We start from the raw sequence: 19,434 nt of genomic DNA on the forward strand, positions 1-19,434 counted from the left end.
GGGGAGGGAGGGAAAAAAAGAGGAGCTGATTATCAAAGGGCTTAAGTAGAAAGGTAATGTTTTGAAAATGATGGCAACATATATACAAGTTTGCATCATATAATTGATTTATGGATTGTTATAAATCTGTAAGAGCCTCCAATAAAATGATTTTAAAAAATAAAGTCAGTTGTCAGTATGCTGAGGTTATTTCTGGATTTTTGCTTTTTGTTTGTAATCTGATCTTTTATATCTCAAAAAAGACATGCCCTAAACTAGTACTACTGCATTAGCATAAGAAATAAATCCATTCCCAAATGGGATTATAATCACAGGTACATTGTTATTAGGTGCCAGTGAGGCAGCTTGACCCATAGTAACTCTGTTTACAAGAGAACGAAACACTACCCAGTTCTGTACCCTCTTCACAATTGTTCCTGTGTTTGAGCCCAGTATTGCAGCCATTGTGTCAATGCATCTCACTGATGATCTTCCTCTTTTCACTGGGCCCTCTCTACCAAGCATCATGGATCACATTATGCCCTCCCAAATATGTGTTAACTTGGCTGGGCCTTTAATTTCCATGGCTTTGCAGTTAGGCAATGATGTGATCCTCCTGATGTGATCAACCAATAAGGAAATTGGGATGGGATGCCACACCAATTTTCAGATCAGAGCTCTGTAAGGGTAATTTCCCTAATGTGTGGTCTACATCATTTTACAAGAGAGAAATCTTGTAAGATTATCAAGAAAGAGAATCAAGTAGAGTGAAAAGCAAGAAAGAAAAGCCAAGAATGGAGCATAGCCTTTAAAGCCAGGCTCCTGGGCCACCACTATCCTAGGCCCAGGGAAAGAGTCATGTCAGGGCACATGGAAATCTGCAAGAGAAACCAAGAGTATCTACAGATACTGAAAGGAGGGAACAATCTTTTCCCAGAATTGACAGTGAGAAACCCTACAGTTTGTGCCCTGGATTTAGGTTTCTAGCCTCCTAAACTGTGAGAGCTTGTACTTGTTTGTTAAAACCGTCCACGTAGAGTATCTCTGTAAAAGTAGTACTAGTTAAGTACAACAGTGTCTTTATCTGGAGACTGAGCTCTCCTGAGAACATGGCCAAAGCACATTAGGTGAAATCTTTCCATCTTCCCTACCAAAGAGTATTCTAGCCATACTTCATCCAAAACAGATTTGCTTAGTCCATTGTATGTTCAATATTCTTTGCCAACACCATAATCTAGATATAAAGATGAACATTTAAAGCACATCTTTTTTGGAGGACTCAATTCAACCCATAAAACTACCTCTTGTTGTCAGCAAACATTTGGCTTTCAGCAAATAAGGACTGTGTTGATGTGGAGTCCGTGGATGAGGAGAAGATGGTGTTACCCAATGACTTCTGCTTCTTAGAACCACTGTGGGCCTGGTGGGGCACAGGGTGCAGGGCACGGGCCAGTTTCATGTACCTGACCACTGACTTGTAGCATGGAGGCAACAGGGATTGGTCTCATGAACTGTCACTCTCAGGAGGAAGTTCTTAGGCACAAGTTGGGTAACCCAGGCTGCCAGAAGTGCAATTCTTAACCAGTTCTGAAATGTTTTATGTACACACAGCCACTTCCTTCCTTCCTTCCTTCACTCAAATAGAAGGAAATGGGAACTATACATTTAGAAAATAAAGTCATTGTACAAAGAGAGCACATCACCCATGGACTATTGTTTAGGTATTTTTCTGTTTGGTCTTTCCCAGTTATTTACAAAAGCCCATTGATCACTTATTATAGTCCAGATACTGGGAATACAGTCCCAGAAGAGACGTGTTAATGTTTCCTCGTTCAAAAGTTTTCTCCATAGTGAGGAGGTGGGGATGGGGAATAAACAGCTAGTATGTAACAAACCCTAGTGGCACTGTAAGCCAAGCATTGGGCTGCTAACTGCAAGGTCAATAGTTCAAAAATCACTGGCTAATCCTTGAAAGATAAGGCTTTCTTCTGTAAAGATTTACAGTTATAGAAACCATCAGGAACAGTACTACTCTGCTAGATAGGGCCAATATGAGTCAGAATTGACTTGAAGAGGGCATATGAGAGCGATGTGAAAAAGCAAAATAGGTTGTACAGACTAAGTTGTGTAGTTAGTGTGGTGACTATCTAGGCGACAGAAAAGATCTCTTTGGAATATTGGAAGAGATGGATCCATGTGGATATTTGGGAGAAGTATATTCCAGACAGAGGGAGAAGCAGTGCAAAATCGCCAAGACAGTGAGAGGGCAATTGACTGTAGCAGAATCCGTTAGGGGAGAATAGTCTGGATATAATGGACTAGCTCAAGTAGAGCGGTACTTCTCAAGTTTGAATATGCACAGCTCCCATAAATACTCGGTAAACTGAATTCTGTAAGGACAATGACGATCTGGGTTGGGCCTGAGAGACTGTGTTTATGGGGAAACTCCCCTGATGCTGATTCTGCTTTATTGATTACACTTTGGGGAACAAGAGTGCAGTCAATGGAATGTTTTTGTTGACTAGGGTAAGATACGAGGGGGTAAGCCCCCCAAACTGAAATTGCGTTGGGTGGAGTGGAGCTTTCACAGTCTGCATTTTTCCAGCTAGGTGAGCATTGAACAACTCCCTCAGATAGTGCACCCAGTGGCGTCACCTGGGAAGGTTCTCTCTGGTCACAGTAACATTTTCCTAAAAGCAGTTTTGCCTGTACCTCATTTTTTATGATGGCTGTTTTAGGAGAACAGTATGCAGCTGTGAAATTTTGTTTCCTACTTGGGAAAAGTGTGCAGACACTGTTGTAATGTTGAACACAGCTTATAAGGACAGCACTATGGGAAAAACTCATGTGTATGAGTGATTTTCTTGTTTCAAAAAGGGTGGAAAGTTGATGAGAAACCTTGTTCTAAAGGTATGTCAACTTCCCAAATGGACAAAAATGTCAACTCATCCTGTATTTGGAGTTCATTCCAACAGGTCAGACAATTAATCAAGCTTTCTATTTAGAGGTTCTGAAAAGATTGCATGACAGTATGCCACAAAAAAGGCCTGACTTATGGCAGACAGGGGACTGGTTTTGCCACCACAACAATGTACCTGCTCATGCAGCCTTCTCAGTGTGCCAGTTTTTTGAAAAAAAACGTGCCTCTCTTGCTCCTTGCACCTTACTCACCTGATGTAGCTCCATGAGACTTTTTGTTTCTATGAATGCAAAGGGACATAAAAGGACAGTGATTTGATGTAGAAGAGATGAAGAAAAAAATGAGGGAGGTGCTGTCAACCATCCAAACATATGTTTGAAAAATTTTTCCAAGAATGGAATTGCAGATTTGAAAAAATGTAATGGAGAGTACTTTGAGGGTGATAAGGTTATTTTTTAAGAAAAAAAATTAAATACATAGCTTTGAAAAAAAAATTCCATTTGGGCGGGGAGTACCCCATCATATGACTCACTTTGTGGGTCCTGAGTGGTCTTTGGAATACCTTAAATTACAGGGCAACTTGATCTGTTCTTTTCTTAAAGAATTGCATTGACTGATTCGGGGGTTAGTTAATATTAGGCAAGGGTGGAAACAATAATATACAAGAGAAGGGTGTGATTCGGGCAAGAGGGTCATGAGGAGCAGCAGCAATCAGATGCTGTAGTGATTTTGAAGGGGAGCTATCAGATGACATGTGGAGTGTGAAAGAGAGGAAGCTAGAATGACAAGGTTTTAAATTGGAACAAGAAATTATCATTTGTTTACTGACATGGGTGGACTGCAGAAGGACCTGTATCTAAGAGCAGAATCTTTGGCACCTGTTTGGCACCTGGTTCAGGTGTGAATCAGGTCTTTGGAAACAGGACTGAAATTTAGAGAGAAGAGCAAGCCTGGAGGGCCAGAGGTGGGTAGAGAGCCCTTGCCTGTGAGTAGGAGAGACAGAGGTTTGTGAAGAGAGCTTAAGATCCTCCAAAACTTTAAGGGCAGGGGAAGTAGGATCAGCTGTGAAGGGCTTGGAAATAGTAGCCAAGGTATAGAAGAGGAACCATGAATTTGTGGTCACAAGTGTAATAGTTACCTATTGCTTTGTAACAAACCACCCCAAACTGAGTGATTTACAATGAAAATGAAAATTTCTCATGATCTTGTTAATTAGCTTAGCAGTTCTTGTGTACCATTTGGTCTTGCCTGGGGTCCCTCCTTTGGTTGCCTTCCCTGGAGTCTACTGTCTGGGAGCAGACCTGGCTGCCAGGCAGATAGCTTGGCTATGTTCTCCGCAAGAAGCCAAATGAGTTCTTACCACTGGAGCAGAAGCTGGTACTGCCAGATCTCATAAGGCCTAGACCTGGATTAGCACCACTCCATTCTGTGACATTATGTTGGTCAGGGTAATAAGGCTAATCCAGACTCAAATACAGATTGCCGCCAGTATATAGGAGCACAAAGGTGTGCTCCGTAATTACAATTTTATATACTCTATCAGAAATGGCAAACTAGACTTGAGTGGTGTAGCAGATGCTGACTGGGGAGTTGGGAGTACTGAGTGCTCGTCCTGCTCTTTCAAATACAACCCTGTGCTCTTCAGGAAATTCTCTTATTTTTTAGGGTCTCCGTTGCGTTATAGTTCCACAAGGGGATTGGGCTAGATGACTTTTGAACTAAGTGGAGAAATGCAGGTGAGATGTTCACCAAGTGACAGCTGTGACCTTTGTGTTTGCAGCCCTGAAAGGCATTCAGTTAGGGTCATTCAACCCTGATGGTCATTCAGGCTTCTCTGAATGACATCTCCCCTCACAAGTTTTCACAACTTACAGAAAGGAATTTTCCCCAAGCCCAAAGATTTCAGCATACAATCCCTCCCCACCCTGCCCCCCAATCCTCCAATCCTTGCGTTTACCTTGTTCTTTAGAGGTTCCTTCTTGGGCATTGAGCTATGTAAGACTCTGATTGATATTCCTTCCCCATGAGTGGGATTATACAGTCATCTTTGCTAGTGGTTCCCCTTACCCCCTTTCCCCATACCCCCAGGGATTGTTGCTCCCATTACTATTTCTGATGGGTTTACCTAATTTGGATTTCATGCATCAGCTGATTTACATTATGTAAATGAATATAGGCATGGCTAACAAGATTAATGAGGTAAAATTGGACTATAATAGCAAGAGGAGGAAATATTAATGAACTAGAGGATACTTATGGCAATAATAATAATTATTATTACTTATAAGAATAAGGTTCCTGGAGGGCAGGGTGGGGAGGGAGGGGATAAAAGGGAGCTGATATCAAAGAGTTCAAGAAGAAAATGTTTTGAAAACGGTGGCAGTAATTTTACAACTATGCTTGATTTAATTGAATTATGGATTGTTATAATATCTGTAAGAGCTCCCAATAAAATGATTTTTTTAAAAGTACCTGATTAAGACAAGTTTTCTATGATTTTCCTTCTATCTATCCTGGCTTGATAATAAATGCACAGTCACCTCCACATATCCAGCTTCCTGTGTGCAGGTTCTAGGCTGGGTGTTTTAGAAACATCATCTCTCTTACTCTTCACTGTAGGTTTTATAAGGGAGGTGTACCCCCATTTCCTATTAGAGGAAACAGAGGCACGGGAAGTTAAGGAACTTAAGAGAGTAAGTACAAATAGTAGAGCCAGGGTTTGAATCCCAGCCAAGAGATGCTGAAGAACTTGGAGAAAATTCCCCTCAAGTCAAATCATCCGCAATTCCTAGGAGCTGTACTTTTCTGTCGCATTTTTTTCCGTAGGCAAGAGTGACCCCAAGTTCCAACCCACGGGGTTGAGATATGGGTGACTGAAACAGGATCAGCCCAGGAATCCCATGGGATCTCGTTTGTTAGGGTAGGCCAGCTTCTGGGAGGTTGAATCCACCGATATGCTTTGCTCTACCTGGTCTGTGACACGCCTGTCCCCAGCTTCAGTTGCTCCCTGGGGCAGCAGCCCCACTCCCTGGGACTCCCCAGAAGAGCTCAGAAACTGAAACCAAAACAGTTGCGCGCCCAGAGTCAGTCCCGGGGCGCAGACTGGGTGGGCCCCCTGCAGGCTTGTGCTGCCAGACTCCATCCCGCTCGGGCGTCCCTGGGGCCCCTCCCCAGGCTCTGGGCGTTTCGGGGCGAAGAGCCGCGACAGCGGGCAGCAGTTTCAGACTCGCGGAGGCCCGGAGGGCGGAGACTGGGCGGTCCCGCGGAGACCGAGGGGCGCACTCGGCTCGCCCAGTCTCTGTCGGTCTGCAAACCGGGGGCAGAGGGGACCTGATGGCGGCCGGGAGCCTAGGCCGTGGCCTCGGGCGGTTCCTTGGCAGCCTTCGAGGGCGCCTAGGGCAAGCGGCTGGGTGGCCGAGCGGGGCGAACGTTACCAGCAGGCGGTCCTCGGGGAGCTCGGGCGGCGCCCCCGCCTCGGTCGCTGCGCAGCCCGGTTCGTACTCCGCTCTGAGTGCGCAGGCGGCTCGGGAGCCGGACGCCTTCTGGGGACCGCTAGCGCAGGACACGCTGGTATGGGACACCCCTTACCACACGGTGTGGGACTGCGACTTCAGCAGTGGCAAGATTGGCTGGTTCCTGGGAGGCCAGCTAAACGTGTCTGGTAAGGAAGCTGGGGGAGACCCAGGGCGCGCCCAACTCAAGTGTCCCAAGGGGCCCAAGGCTTCCCACTGTCACCAGCAGTTGCCTCACCCTCTATAAGACAGGTGCCATATCAGCCCGCGACGCAGAGCCCATCCCTGAGTTCGCTGTCCCCCCACTAACACCCCTCCCACCCCCACCCCCCATCCATGTATCCAGTTAGGGCTGAACTCAGCCGCTGGCTTTGCGGCCTCAGGCGACTCCTCTGTAGGTTGACTACAAAGTTTAACGACGGTTTTGGTTCCAGGTTCCAGGTTCCAAGCGCGACAGTTGGGCCAAACTGAGGTGGAGGGAGCCAGGCGTTCCGGGGTTGGGTCTCCCCGCTCTAGTCCCACACCGGCAAAAGCAGCTTCGTCTAGCTGGAGAGCAGTGCACCGTGTGCAGTTGCTGTTTGGGGCTAAATCCTATCTAAGTAAACAAGCTGAGCTGTAGCCAGTGACCCTGAGCTGAGAAAAGTGTAGCCCAGCAGCCAGTCTCTCACTGCCTGGGCCGTGGGTGGGAAGGAAGACAGGCTCAGGGCCTCCCAATCCCAGAAAGCAAACTGCATTGTTCAGTCGCATATGCTAAGCCTGAATGCATGTCTGTTAAGATTTGGGGTGGACTCTAAGGCACTACCTAGGTAGCAAGGGGAGAGGGCCCAGAACAAGGGTGGTGAGTTGTTTGGAGGGGAGTGGCACTGGGGAAGCTGGGATATAGGCCAGGCCTTGTGGTGGGAGTGGCTGAGCTGTCCAGGAGAACTGGGTTCGAGTTAAGTGGGGTGTGCTGGAGGAAAGGCTAATGTCCTGGCCAAGACCAGCATTCAAGGGGATAAATCTGGCTTTTCACCCAACCACACCACTTCCTGACTGAGTTATTCTACCCCTAGCCTCCGTTTCCTCATGGGTAAAATGGGGATGATAATGTCAGCTCCCTATGTTAGTTATAAAGATGGAATGCTATAAGGTGTCTAACAGATCTAGTCCAGATTCTAGTACTTCTTGGCACTCAGTAAAAGAAAACTTTTATAATTTTATTACATTCAAAATAGCCATAACATTATGTGGTGCCTTGCAATTATTTTTCAAACAATTAAACTTAAGGAAACTTTAACCAGATTTTTTTGTAGTGTCTATTGCTTTGCTGGCTTACTCAAAATGAGTCACTTATTAGATAAGTCAGCAGCAAGCGCCCTTGAAATGAAGTTTGCAGAACTGGTGGAACATGTCCTTGAAGAGGAAGAGAGCAATATATAGAAGGAGCCAGGCAGAAAGTATGCAGCCTTTAGCAAGTGTCCCAACTTGGAGACACAGGGCCTCATGGCAACCCCTGATTAACTTGTGGGCAGTTGCATTTTCTCCCTCTCAGATAAGACTCCGGAGGAAACTCTGAGGCAGATAGCAAGGAATGGGAGCCTCTTCTGGCAGGGCCTGGGTGTGGTCAGTAAGCAAGGTTTCTGCCTCTCTTCCTTCACTTCTTCTCTCCAAATCTGTTGCCTGTACCTAGGGCAGAAATGAAATGTCAGAAAACTAACTTGTAGAAAATTAGGGGTTTTTTTAAGCAATGATCTCACCTCAAATGTTGTGTCCATTCCCATTTATCTGGCCAGGCATATCTCTGTTCTTTACCAGTGTCTAAGAACACTGAGGTATCAGTCCAGATCACCATTGTTCTAGAAAGTTCTAGAAAGAGTATGGATATGCTGGTCTGATACATGTTTTCTTGGCTAATAAGGTCACTGAGGGTTGTTCCAAGGGAGCATTACTCGTACAACTTTCAATATGTCTCAGGAATATCTGCACCAAGGGTTCTCCCTTTATAGTTGGTGCCTGGGTTAGAATTGGTTTGGAAGGACTTGAAGGCTGAGTTCAGCTAGAGCCAGAACACCTGCAGAAGGCTTCATCATGAACTTTGGCATGGCTGGAGAGGAAAGGTCCAAGAGCCCCAGGCAGATGCTGTCAGGCTTTTTTTTTCTTCAATTCTCCCTACTTGACTTAACCTGATATTTAATAGGTTACCTGATCTAGGTTACCTGATCTGTTGCCATCAGTTTCCTTACCAATGAAAGTGTCAATACACCTGCTTGCAGGGCTGTTGCTCATAAAACACCCAGGGCTATCCCTAGCGCATTAGAGCACCCAGTAACTGGTCATTGCTATTTATTAATGAGGCATGGGGTGGGAGTGCTGTGACCTCTCCGTGTGGCTTCCAGCATAGCTGAGACTCCATAGGTCTGTATCTCAGGAACTTGGAGGAGGTAGGACCCTGGTTGTTAGAGGGCAGTGCTGATTGCCTAAATAGCCCTTGAAGCACTACGGTATTTGCTCATCCCATGGTCTGGCAAGGCCAGGCAGAAAGATAGGTTGGTGATGTTAAAGTTAGAGGCTAGTCATAGTGCGGTCTAGGAGCCACTGGGCTGTCGGGCAGAGTCTCTACCCTCTTCAGTGATTTGCCTCTATTTAGTTTAAAATTTCTTTGCAGGAGGTTCATTGAAAAACCCAGTTCTAAAATCCATTCTTTCCAGTCTTTGAAGTTTGGCCCTGTCTTTTGTGAGACTCAACAGATGTTTCTACTCTGTGGTATGTTAACTCAAGATGTCAGGAAGCCTCGTGTGTAGAACCCAAGAGTCATGACAGGTCCTGCTTTCAAAACACATAACTAAGCTGTGTGTTTTGTCCCCGCAATTCTGAGTCATTCTGATTTTTTTAAAAGTATATTTCTACATTCAGGGAAGGGAGCAGAGAAACTATTTGAAAATAAACCGAATGTTTAAGTCCATGGGATTGCTTACATGCTTTTTGGATGTGAATTTTTGAGAACAGGAATATTTTACTACAGTGGTCTTTTTTTTTTACTGACATGTCTCATGAGATTCAAGAGGCAGATCTATATTTAGATGCCAAGACCCCACACTTACCTGTTTGGTTTTTACCCTCCTGATCATAAGTAATTTGTCTGTTTTTTCAAGAAATCTAAATGAATGTGCATTTCATATCTCGAAAGAAGCGTCCGCTAGCAGCTTTGTCCTCTTCCTCCTCCCTAGTTGCCACAGGCATGGCTTACTTTAAATAGCAGATGCTTCTGGAAAGGTGACAAATTTTTGTGACTGATGTAGTTCTTTAAATCTGCTGAGGTTTTCTATTTATAGAAAACCCATTGTGAATCTGTGTTAACTCCCATTTGTCTTGATTAAAAGTAAATTTCTATATATTTTTATACAGTTGTTGGTAAGGGAAGGAGGAGGGCATTTAAACACCTGACAGCCGTTCTCGAAAATTTCTGCATGAATTTGGGTCACTTTCATAATAAAAATTGTAACACTTTAAAATGTGCTCTTAAAAAAAGAACAAAAACAATCTCCAAACTCATGAGTTGCCCACAGGTATTTTCTGAAAGGCATGCCAGCTCAGGTTTGGGGATTGAGGAGAACAGAGGCTAAGTGAACATTTTTGGAGCCTCGTAGTGAAAAACCCATGGCATTGCCTTCGCAGTTCTAGCTTTGTCTGACCCTCACATACCAAAATGAATGGGTGGTGGTCCTATTGTACAGATTTGGAAATAAAGACTCCAACTCATGCTGAATGGGGAACAATTCAGCCCAACAACAAAAAGGCCCAAATTCCAGATAGCACTTATTCTAATGTGGAGATGAAGAGTCACATAGTAAACAGAGTTACAAGGGTAACTGGCTAAGAAGTGTGTTAGGATGTTGCTCCCACCCCCTTGAGAAATGACTGTTAGGGACATAGTCCTTGCTTTCAAAGGGTTACAGTAAATTAGCAGACAAACATTCACATGTATAACATGCTAAGAGGAGAATTAGCATGTAGCTTCCACTCCCCTGAGGAAGGAATGTTAGGGATACAGTGTGTGCTCAGAGAATTGGAACAACTTGATTGTGTTCCAGAACCACTGGGCAGGGTAGGCAAATATTAAATGATGTGAGCCGTGACTAAGGCTACATGTGCTTGGATTGATGAAAAGGGAGAGATGGGTTGAATGCTGGGAGATTTGAAAAATGAAAATGATTGAACTAGGAGTTGGGGATTGAAATGAACCTTCATGAAATTGCCCAATTAACTTAGTTCTTTGCCCAGCTCTTCTTGGAAATGCTTAGAGATGGGATTTTCTTGTCTCACTGCCCAGTGCTTTGAGTGGAGTTTATTTTTTTCAACATGGACAAGAACATTTTACCATTCCTTCCCTCCCTCTGTCCTTTCTTTTTCTTTCTCTTCCTGCAGCTGAAGTCGAAGCAGGAGGGGGAGCCAATAAATAAGGGCCAGCACATGCATGGCATTTCAGCCCACTGAAATCCCGTCCTGTGTTTTCAGTTCAGCTATGAACAACAAAGGATCATTGTGTTTTTGTTCTTCCAGGGAAATGGATGCAAATCCATCTGACCCATGTCAGGAAACACTCATTTACAGCCTAATTCTTTCAGGCAGCTTCATACCCATTATGTAGATTTAGAAACTGAGACTCAGATGAAACCATAAGCCTCGTGTCTATAGTAACGGAGTAGTTGAACAGGGGTTGACTCTAGACCATAGGTTTTTACCTATGTGTGTGTGATAGCTTACATAACAAGCAAGTGTCCCATTCACTGTCAGTGTGTATATGGATGTATGCACACTGCCTGTCATAAAGAAATGGAAATTCTCAGACTCACCCACATGTGGTCATGTGTTCACAGCCTCTCAGGGGGACTTTGATGCCACATGAGATTGAGTAGAGCTGATTTAGACCAATAAACAAACCAAAAAACCCCTGCATACATGCTAGAGTGGACACAGCTCATGATGCATCGCAGTAAAGGGAGGTGCACCAGTAAGAGAAGGTAGAAAGGGGGTGTCTTCTCTGAGGGAGTAGCATAGGGGCTGAGGCCCACAGAATGGCAGCACAACATGAGAAGGGAGAAACAGTACTCCACATTGGGGGAGACAGGCAGACAGGATCTAGGCAGGACTTGGTGACTGAAGGGTGGCCGGAGCAGGGCACAAGGGGAAAGTAGATCACACCAGGCTAGAGCTGAGCAGAGGGAAGGTGTGGTTCAGGTGCCAGGACATGTTTCTTTGGCCTTGGCTCTGACCTTCTTGGTTCTGATGTCAGTTTGGTTGGGAATGGAGAACAGAGAGCTATCCTGCCTCCGATTGCTGACTGGGTCTGACCATCCCACCCAAGCTGTCAGTTCTTTAGCTGGGCTCTCAGGGTTGCCGGTGATTTGTGCAGTCATAGTGTCTCCTGGTCCATTGGATTGAGTGCTGCAATCCTGCCCATCTAAGGTAGATGATACAAACATCTGTGAAGAGGTGAGGCCTCTTGAGGGGTGGCCTTCACCTTAACTCCCTGAAGGGCAGGTCTCCCTGTTGCCCTGCCTGGTTACCACCAATGAACTTTGTTCATTGCTCAGTGGAAATTAGAAACATGGTTTTAGTGTGAAAATTCTAGACCCTTGCATGCATGTATGTACAAGCTTGCATGCACTCACACACATCAGTCAGAGAAATGAGCCATACTTGAGCTGTGTATTATAGTTGTTACCCCTCATTCTATGATGTGCCAAACTGGTTCACTATTTTTCTCCCAACAACTTTGCTCTCTTCCTCCATCTCCCCACAGAATTCACTTGTCCCTTTCCACCTGCCTGAATTGGCTTCTCCATTCTCCACTTTCTAAGCCTACCTTCTCTGTCAGACCATGCCCAACTCACCTCTCCCCTTCTTGCCTGCCATCCCAGCCACAAGGGCTCATCCTTTCTTCCAACAGTCTGTGGAGCAGATATTTGATTCAGGAATTTGGACTATTGTGGCTTCATAGTGGAGGGTAGAAGCATTGCTGGTCAGCCTGTGTTTGAATGTTAGCTCTTCCCTTGACTGGCTGGGTGCCCTTGGGCAAGCCACCTGCATTATCTGTGCTTTCTTTCCCACGCCATCCTACAAAGACACGGATACTCCTTCTTCCTGGGTTAGTGCTACCTCCATGAAGAGTCTTGCCATGACTACTTTTTCATTCTTAGGCCGCTGTTAACTAACATGGATTTGCCTTCTTCAGTAAATCCAGCTTCCTTGTCCAATATGGGCAAATATTGTGGTACAGTGAACCCTCGCCACTTCGCGCTTCGACTTCCGCGGCTTCACTCTATCGCGGTTTTTGCGTAACAGCGCATGCTCTGTCATTACTGCCACTGATTGGCTCATACTGTACACGCTTGATGCCATAAATAATATAATAAATAATAAATGATCATTGTAACGTCCAAAATGTTTTACTGTATTTTCCCTTTTTCGTTTAATAAATTGGGTAATACGAGTGTAATGGTGACTAAAGGATGTTTTTTCATGTCCTCTATGCTCTAACTACGAAAATATTTGATTTACAAATAAGGAATCCTACTTCGCGGAATTTCATTTATCACGGTAGGGTCTAGAACCGATTAACCGCGATAAACGAGGGTTCACTGTACTTACCTGTCTCCTCTGTCTTTTGGGTTACTGCTGCAGGTTTTCCGGTCAGCATCTCTAATATTGCCCTTGGGTTTCCCATGGCACTTCACTTGGTACCTGGATCATAAATGGTGCCTGGAATGTTGTTTTCATTTGGAGGTTTAATTGCTCTCCCGCACCCTCCTCGATGCCTTGTGCTTTTTAAAGACGATTCTATTCCCGGAGGGTGAGGGTGGAAACATAGTGAAAAGGAAGAGGCTTCTAAGAGGTAGAAAGGAAATTCCCATTCTTTCAAACATAAATATTTTAATAAAAGGAATGTCACTATTATCTTTTCGTCGATCTGATTACCACTAATAAACTTTGTTCACCATACATTTGCCTATTGTATTTACTTCAGAAATGTGAGATCATACATTATTTGTCCTTTTATCCATTCTAAGTTAATTCATTTTGTTTATCCGTCTAATGATGAAAATCTGTTGTTCCTGCCTTTTGGTTACTGTCCAAAGCACAGCAATGAGCAGCGATGTGCAGGGTTCGCTCTGTGCCTTCACTCTGGGTGTGCACTCGGGATTGGGGCTGCTGGATCATATGGTAGTACAATGTCAACCTTTAGAGTAGGTTCCAAGTTGTTTTCTACAAAAGTCCCACCATTTTAAAATTCCACCAGCAGTGGATGAGGGTTCATAAACTTTTTTTTTTGTGCTGAAACAAAGAAAAAACCCAGTAGTCTACTTGATGTAAACCTCAGACACACTTGCATCATGGTGTATTATACTGTTAACACTAGAAACCCTTGGGAAGAGGTAGTGCCTTGCGTGGGATTTATAGCACAGAATGACATCACCATGAGTTTTTACACTTGATCTTAGCCAAAAGACCGAGAAGTGATTCACCGTGAGTTTTTACAAGCATCACACACCACACACATGCATGTGCACACAAGCATCCACCCACACACAAGCTACACAGATGTTGGTTAATTAATATTAGCAATTTCCCCCTTGGCATCCATCTTTATCTGATTATTTATTTATGATATAATTAAAATATAGTGAACTATTTGTGCAATTGCCACAAATGCATAGAATCATGTAACCCACTCTCCTAGCAAGAGACAGAATATTTCCATATTCCCAGAAAGTTCCCTTGAGATGCGTACCCAGCAGTCTCCTTTTCACAAGTACTCTCACATTTGTAGGTTTCTAGTTCCAATTCATCTTCAGATCTGAAAGTATGTAGGTTAAAATAACTAAAGATAACTTTAGCTTATTAATTATCATTCATGAAATGTTCTTTTATCTGTTTTTATATAAACTTAAAAATGAGATAGGAGAGAAGATCATTGCAAATTATTACTAGGGTCTGTCTCTATTTATAGAATGCTTGCATGGATTGTTAATGTGAGTGTTACTTTTGATTAAAAATAATGGGTCCCTCACACTATCAACATTATAAATTTGAGGAAAGTGCCAACCCAAAGCACCCAGGGGTCCCCAATGTAGCTTTTGCATTTAGCAACTGGGTAGGTTACTGGTTCATCTGTGAAGTACGGAAGCACAATGAAACCTGCTCTGCTGACGGGACCCACAAGAGGCTGTGATAGCAGCAAGCCAGAGTGAGAGTTGTGGGTGCTGGCACTTCTGACCTTAGGACGAACTTGGAAAGTGGTGGGCTTAGCGAGGGTGAGCAAGAAGGAAGGTTGGGATGGATGGGATGGAGAGGACAGCTTGTCAAGCAGCTGGAGCAGAGATATCTTGGGTCTCTAGTGTTGGTATCGCAGAAATACCACAGTGGATTTTTCAACAAATAGAAATTTATTTGTTGTTAGTTTAGAACGCTAAATCCAAATTCAGGCTCCTCATTCTAGGGGAATTTTTTTTTTTTTTCTCTGTGTAGGCTCTGGAGAGATGTCCTTGGCTCTTTATGTTCTGCTTTCTTGTTCCGTGGAGATCTCTATGTGTCTTGGTGCCTCTCTTACTCATGTGTCTTGGCGCCTCACTTACGCGTGGGTCTAGGACAGCGGTTCTCAACCTGTGGGTCTCGACCCCTTTGGGGGGTGTCGAACGACCGTTTCACAGGGGTTGCCTAAGACCATCGGAAAGCACATAAGTATTTCACAATATATAATTACATATTGTTTTGTGATTAATCACTATGTTTTAACTATGTTTCATTATGTTCAATTTGTAACAATGAAAGTACATCCTGCATATCAGGTATTTACATTATGATTCATAACAGTAGCAAAATTACAGTGATGAAGTAGCAACAAAAATAATTTTATGGTGTGGGTCACCACAACATGAGGAACTGTATTAGGAAGGTTGAGAACCACTGGTCTAGGAGGTTCTCAGCTTGGGGATCCTGGGTCCAAAGGACAAGCTCTATTTGTCGCTCTTCTTTCATGGGGGTTGTCAGGTCACTTCTCTCTGCTAGCGACTCTCATTTTCTCTCTTAAAAGATGAAAGGTCTGGCTCCCTCAAGGCTGTAATTTACGAAGGGTGGTAACTTGAGTAAGGGCATGATTGAGTTAAGAATGGTGACTTGAGTAAGGGTGTGATTGAGTCACACCCTCTTCCCAGGCTGTGACTCAAGATACAATCCACTCTAATCCTGCCTTATTAACACAAAACCCATTGTTGGATCAATTCAAACGTATAACCCCTCTCGGGAGGGTTTCCGTGCCTGTAAGTCTTTACAGGAGCTGACACCTTTATTTTCCTTCTGGGTTTGAATTGCCAACCTGTGCTTAAAAGCCCAAGGTCTAGCCCTAGTGCTGCTCATTAACACACAGAGGCTAGAATTTAGAGCACATATCACGAGGTGCTTAAGTATATCAAATTACAAAATGAAGGCCAACTATACAATACTGGAAATCATGGCCTAGCAAATTTAACAGATGTTTTGGGGAGATACAGTTCAATTGTTAAAGAGAGATTGAGCAGGGTGCAGTAAAGCACTGATGAAACACGCAATACAGTACTCCTCTGGCTCCTGAGGCTTCCTCACCCCCCACTATCATGAACCTAGTACTGCCTTTCACTGTGGGTTAGCCCAGAGCATGCACATAGGTACAGCTAACAGATAAGAGCCAGGACACCTGGAATTAGGAATGGGAGTATTGATTCCAGAAGGGTAGGGGAAGGCGGGGAGGGGAGGGGAGGAAAAGGGAACCGATCTCAATGATCTATAGATGACACCCCTCCCCCAGGGGATGAACAACAGAAAGAATGGAGGAAGGGGAGACCGCAGTCAGTGTAAGATATGAAAATAATAATTTATAATTTATCAAGGTCACGAAGGCGGGGGTGGGGAGGGAGGGGAAAAAGAGCTCATACTAAGGGCTTAATAGGAATAAATGTTTAGAAAATAATGATGGAAACATATGTACAAATATGCTTGATACAATTGATGTATGGATTGTTATAAGAGCTGTAAGAGCCCCCAGTAATATGATATTTTAGTTAAAAAGAGAGAGAGAGAGAGAGAGAGATATTGAGGACATGGGAGAGCATGATCCCATATGTGGAGATGGGGTGCCATGATCTGATTCTATATGGTGATTGTTTTCCTGAGCCCAGGACCTTGGTGAGGAGACTCTTGGAGACTAGGTGGGCATAGGGCTACTGGCCCCCAAAGTATCCAGCACAGGAGAAAAAACTTTCCTGCACAGGTCTGGGGGCCTCAATGGAGAACTGAGTAGAAAAACCCTGAGTTTGAGGTTGGAAAGCTTCTGGTTTTAGCCAACCAGAGTTATAATCATTTTGAAATCAATGAATAGTGAACAGATGTTAGCAAAGGGTTAAGGAACATGATCCTACTAATCCTGACATTTAAGGTCAAGGGCAGAACTGACCTTCTGGTTATGAGGGCAGGTCATGTGGTTTGAGCTTGGGTAATGAGAGGGTTAGGGGACAAAGCTTTCTGGAAACCCAGGGTGGCATTTCCCCTATTGCATCACTTTTGGGGCAGATGCTGGTGTGTAAGAGTGCTGTTTGTGTACCTGAAAACGGACTTGAATTCCTGCCCTGGATTAAACGTACAGTCTATGGGGCAAGATTAATTTCCAGCAAATAAGAGTTTATGGAATGCACTGAGTACTAAAAACAGGAGGATCTTGTTTTCATCAGGTCTTTTCAGCAGCCTGGCTATGGTGCCTAACCTTGGCTGCACATTAGAACCATCCATGGAGCTCTTAAGAGACAGGATCAACCCTGGGTCGGTTGAGTGGGAGTCTCTAGGTGGGCCTGCTTCTGCATCTATAAGCTCTTGGGATGTTGCTAATGTGTCTGGAAAGCACTGCTTTACTTGCAGGGGATCACCTTGCTCCTTTGAGCACATCTTTGCAAAGTGATCACTTTTCTTTTCTCAAGTCTGATAAGCACCTCTTTTTGCAAGGAGGTGGAAGACCTCACCACTGACAAGTGAGAAGCATGGCAAACAAGATGCTCTACTGATTTTATGATATAAAGTAACATATGTATTGTCCATAACATCTTTTTTTTTTTTTTTTAGTCAATTGCTTGGATAAGCATGTTCAGAAGTCCCCGGAGAGTATTGCTTTGATCTGGGAGCAAGATGAGCCTGGTACTGAAGTGAAGATTACCTACAGGTATTATGTGTCCCCAAAGTTATCTATGGTGACCTTCTCATTTAAGCATCTGACAGATAACCTGTGCCTTTTTGTAACTGTGTGATGAGGAAGCCACATCAAATTCATCAGCTAGAACAAAACTGCCCAGATGGCTCTCCTTATTGATTTCACTTGGCAATACTAAGTGTATTCAGATTTCAGTAGAAGGAACTGGATCTTTTGAGAGTAGTCCTGGTGGCATAGTGATTATGCATTGGCCTGTGATCCGAAAGGTCAGCAGGTCAAAACCATGAGCTGCTCCATGAAAGAAACACAGGTCTTTCTACTTCTGTAAAGAGTTAATCTCAGAAACTCACAGTTCTACCCTGGTCTATAGGTCCTAGGAGTTAACAACGACTCAATGGTAGTGAGGGAAAGAGGTCTTTTGAAATTAGTTCTAGCAAGTGAGTGGAACAAAAGCTCAGAGCAGAGGGAGGCATTTTGCCATCGTCTCGTGTGCCTGTGTCTGGTTTGAGAGTTGTTAGAATATCAGGGAGCCTGTTTGAGCTTTGGAAGGGTCCTCACCTTCCTGCAAAGCAAACACAAATGCAAGCAGATTAAAACACACACTAGAGTAAGAGTACCACTCCACCCGGTCACTTACTCTTGTGAGAGGGAGAAAAGAAATAAAGCTGAGTGGCGAGCAAACCCACAAGGGAGAGCCTCCATAGTAATATTAGTCATACTAGCCACAACAATGAGCTCATACATACCAACGGTCATGCAGGTGGCACAGCACTGGCTGGGGTTTATTTCTGTTGTAGAGAGCCAGGCCTTTTTTCCTACTCTGTTTTAGTGCCTCTCTTCCTAAGCTGTCTTAGTCTAGAAGCTCCACTGAACCCTGGTCAGTACTATAGCAACACACAAGCCCCACTGATAGGTGGGTGGTTGCAATGCATAAAGCTTATTGGCAAGGAATTGAACTCAGCTCTTTAGCATGAAAGGTGAGCATTACACCTTTGAATCATCACTGCGCCCGTGCTGTTTGTGGTAGTAACAGATAATTCCTGAAGTCATGGTTGAGTGTGGCTAGGTTGTATCTTTATAATGAATGGTCAAAGAGGGTTTCTAGGAGGAAGTGACTTGTAATCTGAGGTCCTCATGATAAGGAGCAGCTATGAGAAGACCATGAAGGGACATCCCAGGCCAAGGTTGTGAAGGGGATAAGTTTAGAGAAGGTAAGCTTGGAGAGAGGTAAATTTAGCGTGTCCTGAGCTGAAGGGAGGGTGCACTTTGCTGGGCCATTAGGAGTGGGAGGTGTGGTACGAAGAACGTGCAGAAAAGCAGCTCTAGACATTAGCTAAGAGCAGCAATCACTTGACTTCCTGGCATGAGTTCCGAGAGCAAGTTCACATAGCTACCTGATTGGACAGAGTAGAATTGCTGTGAGCTGGAATCAACAGTGGATTTGATTTGGGGTTTGTTATTATCTGACCAGGGCAGTAAAAAGACACTCCTAGCTTCCTGTTTGTGTTTTGAATACAAGTTTTATCATGTATTAACCCATAGAGGGATCCAGAACTGCTCCTTAATGTGCCCTATCTCCTGTATCATCCCTATCCCTTCCATAGCCCTGGGACCGTGGCCTACTTATCTCCTGCACATACTCCAAACCCAACTCAAACTAAACCTACCAGCTCTAGAGTGGATTCCAATGCATAGCAACATTATTGGACAGAATATAACTGTCCTTTGGCTTTCTGAGACTATAAATCTTTACAGAAACAAACAGCTTCATTCTCCACGCTCTTCCCCTGTCCCTGTCATTGTTGGTTCAC

General features: G+C 44.2%; 1 protein-coding gene across 2 annotated transcripts in view; it reads left to right on the forward strand.

Moving 5' to 3' along the window:
* Positions 1–6,213: 6,213 nt before the first annotated feature.
* The window catches only part of ACSS1 (acyl-CoA synthetase short chain family member 1), a 52,425-nt gene continuing 39,204 nt past the window's right edge, over positions 6,214–19,434 (forward strand). Inside the window, exons 1-2 of one of the 2 annotated variants that reach the window (XM_045283527.1) lie at positions 6,214–6,560; positions 17,539–17,635. In XM_045283527.1, the coding sequence (XP_045139462.1) occupies positions 6,233–6,560; positions 17,539–17,635 (425 nt within the window). In that variant the 5' untranslated portion in view covers positions 6,214–6,232. The remainder of the gene's footprint in view (positions 6,561–17,538; positions 17,636–19,434) is intronic. The other variant, XM_004717785.2, reaches the window with a different exon arrangement.

Source organism: Echinops telfairi, unplaced genomic scaffold (assembly GCF_000313985.2).
Source record: "Echinops telfairi isolate 266 unplaced genomic scaffold, ASM31398v2 ScPeMD7_7462;HRSCAF=8500, whole genome shotgun sequence".
Lineage (NCBI taxonomy): Eukaryota > Metazoa > Chordata > Mammalia > Afrosoricida > Tenrecidae > Echinops > Echinops telfairi.